Below are 13,502 nucleotides of genomic sequence, written 5' to 3' on the forward strand. Positions count from 1 at the left end.
TTTAACATTGTTCATTAAATAAAGTGCCCTAGAACCGAATACTCCAAATGTGGCCTGACCAATGATTTGTCGACCTGTAGCATCACGTCCTTTTTCTATACTCTTTCTCCTAATAATTAACCCAAAGATCCCATATACCCTCTTAAAAGCTGTTTCAACTTGTTTGACCACCTTCAGAGAATTGTACACTTGAACCCTGACACTCCTGGATGACACTCAAAGTTGTATCATTTAACCTGCTTATCTCTCCATGTTTCTCCTTCCAGAATGCATTACCTCACATTTCTTTGCATTGACCTATCTGGGCAAACATGACACTATTGTTAAAGTTCACTTTAGAATGTAACTTTTTAAAAAAGTTTTGCAATTTACATATGAGAGAACTGAAACCAACATGGTCATTCGAAACGATGAGAGACTTCACAAACAATCCAGGTCTTTTTCAATATATAATTTCAGTTACATCACACTGTAATTTTTTGCTATAAATTCTGTGTCTTACAATCTTATTCTCCACAACCACCTGATGAAGGAGCAGCACTCCGAAAGCTAGTGCTTCCAAATAAACCTGTTGGACTATAACCTGGTGTGGTGTGATTTTTAACCCTGCATTGAAATTCATCTGCTAAGTATCTACCCATTTGACTAATTTGTCAGGGTCCTGCTGAAGTCGCTCAGTATCATCCTCACAGTTCATTGTTTTTCCTCCCTGCAAGGTTAGAGATTTTGCCCTCGACACTCATCTCCAAGTCATTTAGAGATCAGAAAAAGCAAGGCTCCCAAACTGATCCATGTGGTACACCACTTTCAATTCATCTCTAGACTGAGAAATTCTTTCCTATACTTAAGATCTGTTTCCAATCATTTAGCCAACCTCTAATCCACGTTGCCAAAAAACTCATCAATCCCAAACATTTCTAATTCGCTAAGCAACCTGTCAAGTGGCACCGTGTCAAATGCTTTCTGAAAGTCCAAATATTCATCATCTACAACCTGTCAAAGAACTCAACTAAATCAATCAGATATGACCTGCCCTTGACAAAGCTATGTTGACTCTTGTATTAACTTATTTTTCTCCAAGTGTATATTTATCCCTTAATTCAGGCTCCATCAGTTTGTGGACTATTGAAGTCAAGCTGACAGGTCTGTAGTTTCCTTTTCTTAAGACACAGCAACACATTTGCAATCCTCCTGTCCCCCGGGACTAATCCTGTGCTCAGAGGGCGCCTGTGGAATTTCTGTCAAGGGCTCCATTATTTGCCCCCTTATCTCTCTCAACAATCTAGAATGCATCCCATCCGGGCCAGCCTTGGGGGACACCAAGTTCTAAGCCTTCTGAAAGGAAAGGGTGGTGCAGAGATGGGGTGGTTGCTTTCAAGGATAGTGCGGTCAAGATTTGGTTTTTCACGGGATGGTGATGATGGTGGATTTAAACTGAGTTCCATGATCAAGCAAGACTGCACAATATCAACTTATTTGGGGATGTAGGGAGAGTTTTGCTCAACAACTGAATGAGAAGGGTGGAGGGACTAGGAAGTTGGTCTCATAGAAGCATTGGAGGTTGTAGAGGAACTGGACACAGTTGAGAGCTCAGGGTTCAGAGGAGGAGGACAGTTTCAGGGAAAGGAAGTACGTGGAAGAGGCAGCTGGTCAGATCATCTCAAAGTGAATGACAAAGAAGCTCCACAAACTCCCCACAAGATGGGGGCAACAGAAAAGGAGAACAGTTTGAAAGGAAAGGGCCAGGACCTTCAAAAGTTTTGACAGACTGTGTTTACCGAGCTGGAGTTGATTAATTTCAGTAGACACAGACTCAAATGGACATGGTTCAAACATCAATTTAAAAAAGAATTCTGAATCAAACTGATTGGATAAATATTGAGGTAGCTCCATGGCAAGTAAAACCAGATTTTTGGCCGAGAGGTAAGTACACAGTGAAATCCAAGCACAGTCGTTATTCATGGACCCGTTGATGACTCAGCAGATTGGATTTCACAGCAAATCTCTTTCCACAGTCAGAGCAGGCAAACGGCCTCTCTCCAGTGTGAACTCGCTGGTGTACAGTGAGTTGGGATGACCACTTGAACCCAGTCCCACAGTGAGAGCACCTGAATGGTCTCTCGTCAGTGTGAACACGTTGATGGGACATCAAGCTCCCGGAGCTTTTATAGCACTTCCCACAGTCTGGGCATTGAAAAGGTCTCTCCTCTGTGTGAACTTGCTGGTGTTTCAGTAGGTTGGATTTCTGAGTGAATCCCTTCCCACACTCAGTGCAGGTGAACGGTCTCTCCCCAGTGTGAATCCGCTGGTGATCAATGAGGTCAGATGATCGCCTAAACCCAGTATCGCAACGAGAGCACCTGAAAGGTCTCTCATCAGTGTGAACACGCTGATGGGACATCAGGTCCCCAGAACTTCTGTAATGTTTCCCACAGTCTGGGCATTTAAAAGGTCTTTCCTCACTATGAATATGTTGATGGGACATCAGTTCCTTGGAGCTTTTATAGCACTTCCCACAATCTAAACATCTGAAAGGTCTCTCATTAATGTGAACATGCTGGTGTGTCAGCAGATTGCATGACTGAGTGAATCTCTTCCCACACAAAAAGCAGCTGAACGGCCTGTTGTTGGTGTGAACTCGCTGGTGTGACGTGAGGTTCGATGAATCAGTGAATCCCTTCCCACAGACAGAGCAGGTGAAGGGCCTCTCCCCAGTGTGAAGCCGCTGATGTGTCATAAGGTGAGATGACCGAGAGAACCCCTTCCCACACTCCATGCAGGTGAACGGGGTCTCCCCAGTGTGAACTCGCTGGTGTGTAGCAAGTTGGGATGACCACCTGAATCCAGCCCTACATTGAGAGCAACTGAAGGGTCTCTCATCAGTGTGAACACGTTGATGGGACACCAGATCCCTAGAGCTTTTAAAGCACTTGCTACAGTCTAAGCATTTAAAAGGTCTCTCCTCTGTGTGAATTTGCTGGTGCCTCAGCAGAGTGGATGATCGAGCGAATCCTTTCCCACACTGGGAACAGATGAACGGCCTCTCCCCGCTGTGACTGTATTCATGTTCTGCCAGGGCCAATGATCTGCTGAAACCTTGTCCGCATGTACAACATGTGTACAGTTTCTCCCCTCTGTGAATGGCGCTTTTTCTTTCCATGTTCAAAATCCAATGTTATTCAGGCTACAATGAATTGGATGACTCAGTCAGATCTCGAAGCGATGTTTGGTTTAAGTTTCCTCACTGCAAATCGTCCCCTTCAAACACCCTGTGAAACTGGTTGAAAACAGAATAAAGGAAGTGAGAGAGAACCCAGACAAAAATGAGATTATCTTCTACACCTCAAAGAATACACTCCCAACCTACTCAACCTCTCCTCAAAAAACAAAAATCACCACCCCCCAACCACATCCAGGGTCAAACTAGTGAACATGCTCTGGACTGCCTCCGCTGCCAGTATATCTTTCTATTACAAGGGATGAAAACCATTCACAGTATTTCAAATGTGATCTGACGACTGTCTTGTACCATTTTAGCAAGAATTCCTTACTTTTATACCTCATTCACTTTGCGATAAAGGCCAACAGACCATTTTCCTTCTCTGCTACTCACTGAGCTTGGTGCTAAATTTTTGTGTTTCAAGGACAAAGAGACCCAAGTCCCTCACTGCTGTCTGCAGTGTTTTTCCCTATTTAAATAATATTCACCTCACCTATTTCTCCTGCCAATATGTATAAACCTCATATTTTCCCTACACATTACATTCCAACTGCCAGGACTTTTGTCCACACACTTAACCTAACTATATCCTTCTGTTGACCCTTAATATCATCAACTTGCCTCACAATCTATTTTGAATCATTTGGCAACAAAAGAGAAGTACAGCACAGATCAGGCCTTTCGTCCCCTCCAAGCCAGTGCCCTAACTAAACTAAAAAAAACCTTCTGCCCTTACTTGGTTTGCCTTCCTCTATTCCCTCCCTATTCATGTAACCATCCAGATGCCCCTTAAATGTCACCAACATGCCTGCTTTCAGTACCTCCTCTGGCAGTGCGTCTCAGGCTCCTACCACTCTTGGCGTGAAAGATTTCCCGAGCACATCTCCCTTAAGTTTTCCCTCTCTCACCTCAACCTGTGCCCCCTTGTAATTGAAACTTCAACACTGGGAAAAAAAAGCCTCTATCTACCCTAATTTTGGAGATCTTTACCAGATCCCCTCTCAGCCGCCATCTTTTCAGTGAAAACATTCCTAGTCTTTTTAACCTTCCCTCACAGTCAATGCCTTCAACATCCTGGTGAACCTTGTCTGCATTTTCTCCAAAGCTTGTAAGTCCTTCTGGTACTGTGGTGACCAAAACTGCACACAATACTCCAAATGTGGCCTAACAAGGGTTTTATATAACTGCAACAGTACATTCCATAGATGTGCAGGTTAGATGGATTGGCCACGCTACATTGCCCATAGTGTCCAGAAATGTGTGCATTGCCAATGGGAAATGCAGGGTTACAAGAATATTGTAGAGGGGGGAAATAACTGCATGTGATGCTCTTCAGAGGGTCGGTGTGGACCCGATGGGCTGAATGGTCTGTTTCCACACTGTAGGGATTCTATGATGATGATATTCACTTCCATTATCCATTAGTAAATGTTGTCAATAATTGTGACCTCAGTATTGATTCCTACTACCCAGCTGCTCTACTAACAATTTAACATCATTAGAATGCCCCATTTATCCCAACTCTCTGTCTTTACTAGTTAGCCAATCCTCCATCCATGCTAATACGTAACAACAACAGCAAGCATTCTTATCTTAAGTAGTCTCATGTACAATGCCTTAGAGTGGTTTTTGGAACTTCAAACATATTACATCTACAGGTTCCCCTTTGTATACCCTGCTCAGTACCACCTCAAAATTCTAATTGACAGGTCTGGAATGATTTCCCCTTTAGAAAGCCATGCTGACTCTGCTTCATTATATTATGTATTTCTAAAGGCTCTGTTATTCCAACATTGATAACTGATTCTTACATCTTCTAATTGACAGAGCAGATTGTGAAATTAAGTTGAATGTATCTGTTAGTTTGTGGTTCTGATACTTGGAAAAAAAACCTGCTGGGTTAGATTTTGGGTTTTCAAATCACTTTCTGACAGCCATAAGTCCCATTGTGGTCATCTTTGCTGAACATAGAAACCTTTCAGATAACTGCGCATGCTTTCATTTTCCTGGGCCCCAGGTTCTGGTGAAATTCCTCCAGAAACCTTTCAGCCCTCCCTCCCTTACTTTCCTATTTAAGATAACCCTTAAAAGTCTCCTTTTTGACCAAGTTTTTGGTCACTTTCCCAAGTACCTCGTAATGTGGCTCAATGTCCAAACAAAATGACTGTCACCAAGACAGAAATCAGCATCCCCTCATCACTGTTAACTTCTTACTGAACAGCTTTGCTACAGGAACTGCAACAGGTCAAAAAAGTTAAACATCATCCAGATAACTGGGGCAGGTAACATAAGCTGCAGGTCTTTTTTATTGAAACCCAATTCCAAAAAAATAAATTTTTAAAAATAGGTTTATGGAAAAGAGAAATATTTTTCCTATTTAGCAACCTGCAATCTGCTTTCCGAGGATGTCCCTCACTCGACAATTTCATATCCTACTAGAAACATCCTGTGGATGCTGTAAATCTGACAAAAGTAGTAAATACTGGGAATACTCAGCAGGTCAGGCAGCATCTGTGGAGACAGAAACAGAGTTTACCTTTCAGGTTGTGCAGATGAATTACAGGGAATAAAACTGGGGCAGTATTTGAGGATCAATATTAGCTCAGAAGCAGAAGTGTTCTCCTGAGCTGGATAAATAATTCCTGACCATGGGAAGGTGAAGCTGGGAAATCAGCAGCAATGGTACAATCAATGGAAACAACAACAAAATACCAAACATAGTTCAAATAAATCCATTATTAGAGGCAGGAGGAAGTCAGACAACAGCAGAAAGATGATCGGGGAGGGCAGAGGTGAAACAGAGCAATAAGTGGCCATCGATTCCGATCCACAGTAAATAAGCCACACCAGCCCCAGTGCTTAGGAATTAGAGGATTCCACAAAAAGATCAAAACTGCTGACGAATGCTCAAAAACTCTCAACTCCCTACAATTTCAGTGTTTTCAAACATTCAGCTTGACCTGCAGCTGGAAAAATATCAGAAGCAGTGGAGTCAGAGAAAGAAAAGCTCTCAGCCTGCAAATTTTCTAAAATACCTGAGAAAGGACATAGAGTCATAGAGATATACAGCATGGAAACAGACCCTTAGGTCCAACGTGTCCATGTTGACCAGATATCCCAACCCAATCTCATCCCACCTGCCAGCACCCGGCCCATATCCCTCCAAACCCTTCCTATTCATCCAAATGCCTCTTAAATGTTGCAATTGTACCAGCCTCCACCAAATCCTCTGGCAGCTTATTCCATACACGTACCACCCTCTGCATGGAAAAGTTGCCACTTAGGTCTCTTTTATATCTTTTCCCTCTCACCCTAAACTTATGCCCTCTACTTCTGGACTCCCCAACCCCAGGGAAAAGACTTTGTCTATTTATCCTATCCATGCCCTCATTATTTTGTAAACCTCTATAAGGTCACCCCTCAGCCTCCAACACTCCAGGGAAAACAGCCCCATCCTGTTCAACCTCTCCCTATAGCTCAAATCCTCCAGCCCTGGCAACATCCTTGTAAATATTTTCTGAACCCTTTCAAGTTTCACAACATCTTTCCGATATGAAGGAGACCAGAATTACATGCAATATTCCAACAGTGGCTTAACCAATGTCCTGTACAGCCGCAACATGACCTCCCAACTCCTGTACTCAATACTCTGACCAATAAAGGAAAGCATATCAAACGCCTTCTTCACTATCCTATCTATCTGCGACTCCACTTTCAAGGAGCTATGAACCTGCACTACAAGGTCTCTTTGCTCAATAACACTCCCTAGGACCTGACCATTAAGTGTATAAGTCCTGCTAAGATTTGCTTTCCCAAAACATGATAAAGTTGAAGTTAAAAACTCAGCAGAGTTCCAAGGGATAGGAAGGAAAGGGAAGTTGAAGGGTCAGAATCAGAGCAGCTATGATTTTGTTAGATAGCAGAGCAGGCTCAGTAGCTCAAAAAGCCTAATTCCCCTATTTCTCACATTCCGAGGATTGTCCTGCATGCTCCCTTTAGGGCAGTGAGTGGCCATTATGCCAACCTATCTCCAGCTTCACTGGGCAGAATGAAAATAAAAGCAATGGCTTGGCCGGAGGGAACCCTGAAGCTCCTCCCACTCGTGTCACTTCACCAGGATGCTCACACGTGTTCCACTCTCCACTGAACCAAGGTGGTGCCTGTTGACTGGGGACTTGTTCAGGATAATAACTGCTGCATCACCCTGAACATATGAGGAATTATGCCAACAACATTTTTAGGATTGACAGTTGAACTCTCAACATGTTTATGCAATGAAAAAGGTGGGTTTGCTCCGATGTGGAAAATTACTTAACTGATCCGTGAGACTGGAAAAGCATTGAGGGGCAGGATGGTGACTCAGTGCTTGGCACTGCTGTCTCACAGCACCAGGGACCCGGGTTTGATTCCAGCCTTGGGCATCTTGTGTGTGGAGTTTGCACACTCTCCCCATATCTGCTTGAGTTTCCTCCGGGTGTTCCAGTTTCCTCCCACAATCCAAAGATGTGCAGGTCAGGTGAATTGGCCAAGCTAAATTGCCCATAGTGATAGTTGCATTAGTCCAGGGTAAATATAAGGTGTGGACTCATTGGGCCAAATGGCCTGTTTCCATACTGTAGGGAATCTAGTCGAAGTAGATTTCCTTCCATAGTCCAAAGGCGTGCAGGTTAAGTTGATTGGCCATGCTAAATTGCCAGGGATGTGTCCAGGGATATGTAGGCTAGGTTGATTAGCCATGGGAAATGTAGGGTTACAGGGATAGGGAGGTGAGTCTGGGTGGAATGCTCTTCAGAGTGTTGGTATGGACTTCATGGGCCAAATGGCCTGTTTCCACAGGGTAGGGATTCTCTGATTATATGACTCAAGTGACTGCGTACTAGTGTGTGGGAAGAGCTCTAACCCATTACACAGCTTGTGTGAGTGTACTCCAGTGAACTGACTGCAAAGAGCTTTCACCAGTCACAGAGCATGAAAAGAAAATGCATTCACCATGGGGAAAACATATGCATGTCTGTGCAGATGAAGTCTAATTCAATGATCATCTACCCAGAAGAGTGAAAAGACATTATGGAGACACTGTGGAAATAACAGGACAATGGTAGGGATGGTGTAATCACATCATGGACAGATCACTCCTCTGCTCCATGTGCAAGAAGGATTCAGTCAGACATCCAGCTGCTCTAAGTTTACAGGGATTGGATTCTGATGGTATGGCTGCTTTTCATCACACCTTCGTATTGTACTTCCCCACAGTAAAACATTTGACATGATATTAACAAACAAAATTGCAGGGCCACATAAACAGAAATTAAAGCAGATGAATAAAAGCCTACTTACAAAAAGTTAAATATTTAAGGATATCTCAGAGGGAGTGAAACAAGTAAAAGCAGAGTGCTTTAGGACACAACCAAGAGACTTCAGCACAGACTTAACAATGGAACAAAATAGGGTTGTGTGTCAAATTAGAAGGACAGATATTTTAGAGAGATGTAGGGTTGGATGAGTTCACAAAGGTAGGGAGGGCAAAGTACTATGTAGGAACTGAACACGTGGAGCCTCACCCTAATATTTGAATGCGAGCATAAGAGGTACAGTTAGTAAGTTTGCAGATGACACCAAAATTGGAGGTGTAGTGGACAGTGAAGAAGATTACCTCAGATTACAACAGGATCTTGACCAGATGAGCCCAGATGAGCCAATGGGAAGTGGCAGATGGAGTTTAATTCAGATAAATGTGAGGTGCTGCATTTTGGGAAAGCAAATCTTAGCAGGACTTACACACTTAATGGTAAGGTCCTCGGGAATGTTGCTGAACAAAGAGACCTTGGAGTGCAGGTTCATAGCTCCTTGAAAGTGGAGTCACAGGTAGATAGCATAGTGAAGGAGGCGTTTGGTCAGAGTATTGAGTACAGGAGTTGGGAGGTAATGTTGCGGCTGTACAGGACATTGGTTTGGCCACTGTTGGAATATTGCATACAATTCTGGTCTCCTTCCTATTGGAAAGATGTTGTGAAACTTGAAAGGGTTCAGAAAGGATTTATAAGGATGTTGCCAGGGTTGGAAGATTTGAGCTATAGGGAGAGGCTGAACAGGCTGGGGCTGTTTTCCCTGGAGCGTCGGAGGCTGAGGGGTGACCTTATAGAGGTTGACAAAATTATGAGAGGCATGGATAGGGTAAATAGGCAAAGTCTTTTCCCTGGGGTCAGCGAGTCCAGAAGTAGAGGGCATAAGTTTAGGGTGAGAGGGAAAAGATATAAAAGTGACCTATGGGGCAACTTTTTCACACAGAGGGTAGTACGTGTATGGAATGAGCTGCCAGAGGAAGTGGTGGAGACTGGTACAATTTCAACATTTAAGAGGCATTTGGATGGATATATGAATAGGAAGGGTTTGGAGGGAAAAGGGCCAGGTGCTGGCAGGTGGGACGAGATATCTGGTCGGGATGGATGGGTTGGACTGAAGGGTGTGCTTCCATGCTGTACATCTCTATGACTCTATGAATTCACCAATTGTAGTGAGTTGAAACCAAGTCCCACAGTGACAGCACCTGAACAGTCTGCCATTGACATAAATACATGTCTGGGGACATAAAGCCCCATCACTCATCACATTTCTCGCAGCTTGGGTTTTTACAAGGTCTTTCCAGTATGCACTCAGTGATGTGTCATCAGCTAGAATAATCGAGAGAATCCCTTCCCACATTCAGAGCGGGTGTGAATTGAATCCCTTTTCTCAATCTCCAAATTGCAATAGTTTCTCCCCAGTATAACTGTATTTCCATGTTCAAAATTCTGTCCTTCAAGGTTGTGATTAATATCCGAAGGTGAAGTTACCCAACTGCACATCCTCCTCTCTCATAATCCAGGGAATTTGAAGTAACGGGGGAAGAGGGGGAGGGAGGAAGAAAGAGTGCGGGTGCGCTGGGGGAGGGAGGGTGAAAGAGAGTGCGGCATGCCAGACTGGGTTCTTGAGACAGAGAAAGAGAGAGAAAACTAGAAAGAGAGAATGAGACAGAGAGCGAGGGACAGAGAGAGAGCGAGCGAGAGAGAGAGAGAGAGAGAGAAATTGAGAGGAGAGCGAGAAAGAGAAATTGAGAAAGAAAGAAAGAGAATGAGAAAGAGACAAAGGCAGCTTGTACACTGGAGCTGAATTAATTTAGGAACATGTAGGGTGAGCACTGAACATGAAAGCTGCTGAATTGTCATAAGAATTTAACTGCATCACTGATGTCCTCTATGTAACGGAACCTACCACTCAGTGTAAAAAGCTCTAATTTCGATGAGAAAGGAGAAGGGAAGAGAAGTGCAAGAAACAAAGACCGGAGAGGGATTTCTTTACTACACCTTGACCAAACTTTTAACAGAACCTCCTAAACTCCCAACCACTACCACGTAGAAATCGCAGGGCAACAGATGAACGACAACACCATCCAAGTTCCTCCAAGTCTCAGTCAATCCTGACTCATCCGAGATCCAGGACTGAATTAGCAGAAATTTCCTCCATTCAACTGTCGGGAAGATAATAGCAGTGTCCCTAGACCTGGTCACAAATTCCACATCCACCCCATAGTTTCCAAGGAGAAGGTGAGTCTAACTCAGGCTGAATGTCATACTCTTCACAACCCTAGTAAAATATTTCACCCCATGATGTGTTTTCAACCAGAAGTCCTTATCGTCACCATCCTCATCATTTCCATCTCAGTAACATCACCCGACTCCATCCTCATCTCAGCTCATCTCTGATGGAACTTTCATTCATTCCTTTGCTACCTTTAAGCTTAGCCAAACATAACACACTCCCAGTCTTGAACATTCAGCCGCCAGTATTCCCGAGCTCATCCATAACTCTGTTGTTATGTGCTTCCTTACACCAAATCTTCCTCACCCATCACATCTGTGCTCACTGACCATAAAAGCTCACATTTGCGAAGCACCAACATTTGAAGGTTTTCCTCCATTGTTGTGATGATGCCAAACTCTCTAATACTCTCCAGCCCCACAATGCTCCGAGATCTCTGCACTCAATTCAGCCTCTTGAACCTTCCTGAGATTCAAAGCATAAAAAAAAACTCTGGCCGATCTATACCAGTCAAAAACAATCATGTACCTCCACCATAGATGGCTGTTCTTTCAGTTCATTGGACCCTAAGCTCCAGAACCTCCTCCTTAAAGCTTTCCACCTCAATTTCCTTTCAAATACTCACCATAACTTTGCCAACCAAATTTTCAGTCACCTGCCTTAATATGTTCTTGCACTCTGCTTTGCAGAGTTCCTGTGATATGCTATGCACATTATATTCAATTCGGAGTTATAAAAGGAGTCTGGATAACGTGAGACTTTGTTTCCCTAGAGAGTAGGAGGCTGAGGGGTGACCCTGAAGTGGTTTTAAAATCATGACAGGTATAGAGAAGGTGAATAGCCACGGTTTTTTCCTTAGAGTAGTGGATTTACAGGTTTCAGATGAGCAGGGAAAGATTTAAAAGAGGCCAGATGGGCAACCTTTTCATACAGAGGGTGGTGCCTTTATGGAATAAGCTTTCAGAGAAAGTGGTAGAGGGGAGTACAATTACAACATTTAAAAGTCATTTGGACAAGTTCATATTTAGGAACGGTTTAGAGGGATATGGGCCAAATGCAGGCAAATGGGACTAGTTCAGTTTAAGAAACTTGGTCGGCATGCAGACGCTGGGTCAAGTTAGTTTCTGAGATGTATGACTCCATAATAGAAATGCAAATCAGTGTTGTTGACTTGGACATATATCACTGTTCACTTATCATCTTTGCGAAAATCCTCTACTTCATCACCCAACAACATTGTGGAACTTCACAAACTGCACCAATTCATGAAGATCAGAGACCAACTTCCCACAGCGGACTGTGGATAGGCAATAGCTGCTGGTAATGGTGGAGATGGAAAAAAAGTTGGCATTTCAATGTGTATAGAATGAATTATATGGAATAAATTACACAGAATATTGACCCAATACAAACCTGGAAGTGAAAGAGAAATGGACAAAAATAGTTAAAAGAATTTTGTGGGCTGATAAAGTTGGGAAGCACAATGTGTGGGTGTTGAAAGTGGTGAAAACCATCCACGACAAAGCAGCCTGCTTGGTTGGCATCACATACACAATCATCCACTCTCTCCATCACTGATGTTCAGTAGCAGTATCTTCTACAAGGTGTACTGCAATTCAGGAACTTCCAAACCCTCCACAAAATCCTTTTAAAAGGACAAGGGTAGCAGATAAACAGGAACACAACTACCCACAAGTTCTTCTCCAAGCCACTCACCATCTCAACTGTTTGTTTTTTCTACTCACCATCTTGACTGATATTCCCTGATTAACGGGCAGCACGGTGGCTTACTGGTTAGCACTGTTGCCTCACAGCGCCAGGGACATGGGTTCAATTCCCAGCTCTGGTGACCGTCTGTGTGGAGTTTGCACATTCTCCCAGCATCCGCGTGGGTTTCCTCCGGGTGCTCTGGTTTCCTCCCTCAATCCAAAGATGTGCAGGTTAGCTGAATTGGCCATTCTAAAATGCCCATAACTGTTCAGGAATGTGTAACTTAGGTGCATTAGTCAGGGATAAATATAGGGTAAGGGGAATGGGTCTGGGTGGGTTACTCTTCAGAGAATCAGTGTGGACTTGTTGGGCTGAAGGGCCTGTTTCTGTACTGTAGGGATTCTATGAACAACTATGGGTCTTCCTACAGAACAAGTGGTTCAAGAAGGTGGCATCATTCACACCTAATGAGTGAATCAAAACAAAATCCCATTTGGTTCTGTGTCAGCAGAAGGAACAGTGAAAGATAAAAGCCAGCGGAACATAACAAAAATACACTGATTGTTTGAAAGAAGAGACAACTGCAGAGGCATGATGATCAGGCGAGGCAAAAGTGAGAGAAAAGCAAATTACTTCAGATGCTGGAATCTGAAACCAAAAGAGAAAATGCTGGAAAATCTCAGCAGGTCTGGCAGCATCTGTAAGGAGAGAAAAGAGCTGACGTTTCGAGTCTAACTGACCCTTTGTCAAAAGCTCGAAACGTCAGCTCTTTTCTCTCCTTACAGATCTGAAAAATGTGTTGCTGGAAAAGCGCAGCAGGTCAGGCAGCATCCAAGGAGCAGGAGAATCAATGTTTCGGGCATAAGCCCTTCTTCAGGAATCTGACCTCAGGACCTGAAGAAGGGCTTATGCCAGAAACGTCAATTCTCCTGCTCCTTGGATGCTGCTTGACCTGCTGCGCTTTTCCAGCAACACATTTTTCAGCTCTGATCTC

At 43.6% G+C, this 13,502-nt stretch overlaps 1 protein-coding gene across 3 annotated transcripts in view; it reads right to left on the reverse strand.

The window, feature by feature from the left end:
• Positions 1 to 552: 552 nt before the first annotated feature.
• The window catches only part of LOC122543907 (oocyte zinc finger protein XlCOF7.1-like), a 13,853-nt gene continuing 903 nt past the window's right edge, over positions 553 to 13,502 (reverse strand). Inside the window, exons 1-2 of one of the 3 annotated variants that reach the window (XM_043682796.1) lie at positions 12,544 to 12,584; positions 553 to 3,277 (exon numbers count right to left, since the gene is read on the reverse strand). In XM_043682796.1, the coding sequence (XP_043538731.1) occupies positions 1,955 to 3,160 (1,206 nt within the window). In that variant the 5' untranslated portion in view covers positions 3,161 to 3,277; positions 12,544 to 12,584 and the 3' untranslated portion in view covers positions 553 to 1,954. Of the gene's footprint in view, positions 3,278 to 5,605; positions 6,192 to 12,543; positions 12,585 to 13,502 lie in introns of those variants that run through there. The other 2 variants (XM_043682797.1, XM_043682795.1) reach the window with 2 other exon arrangements.

Source organism: Chiloscyllium plagiosum, chromosome 45 (assembly GCF_004010195.1).
Source record: "Chiloscyllium plagiosum isolate BGI_BamShark_2017 chromosome 45, ASM401019v2, whole genome shotgun sequence".
Classification (NCBI taxonomy): Eukaryota; Metazoa; Chordata; class Chondrichthyes; order Orectolobiformes; family Hemiscylliidae; genus Chiloscyllium; species Chiloscyllium plagiosum.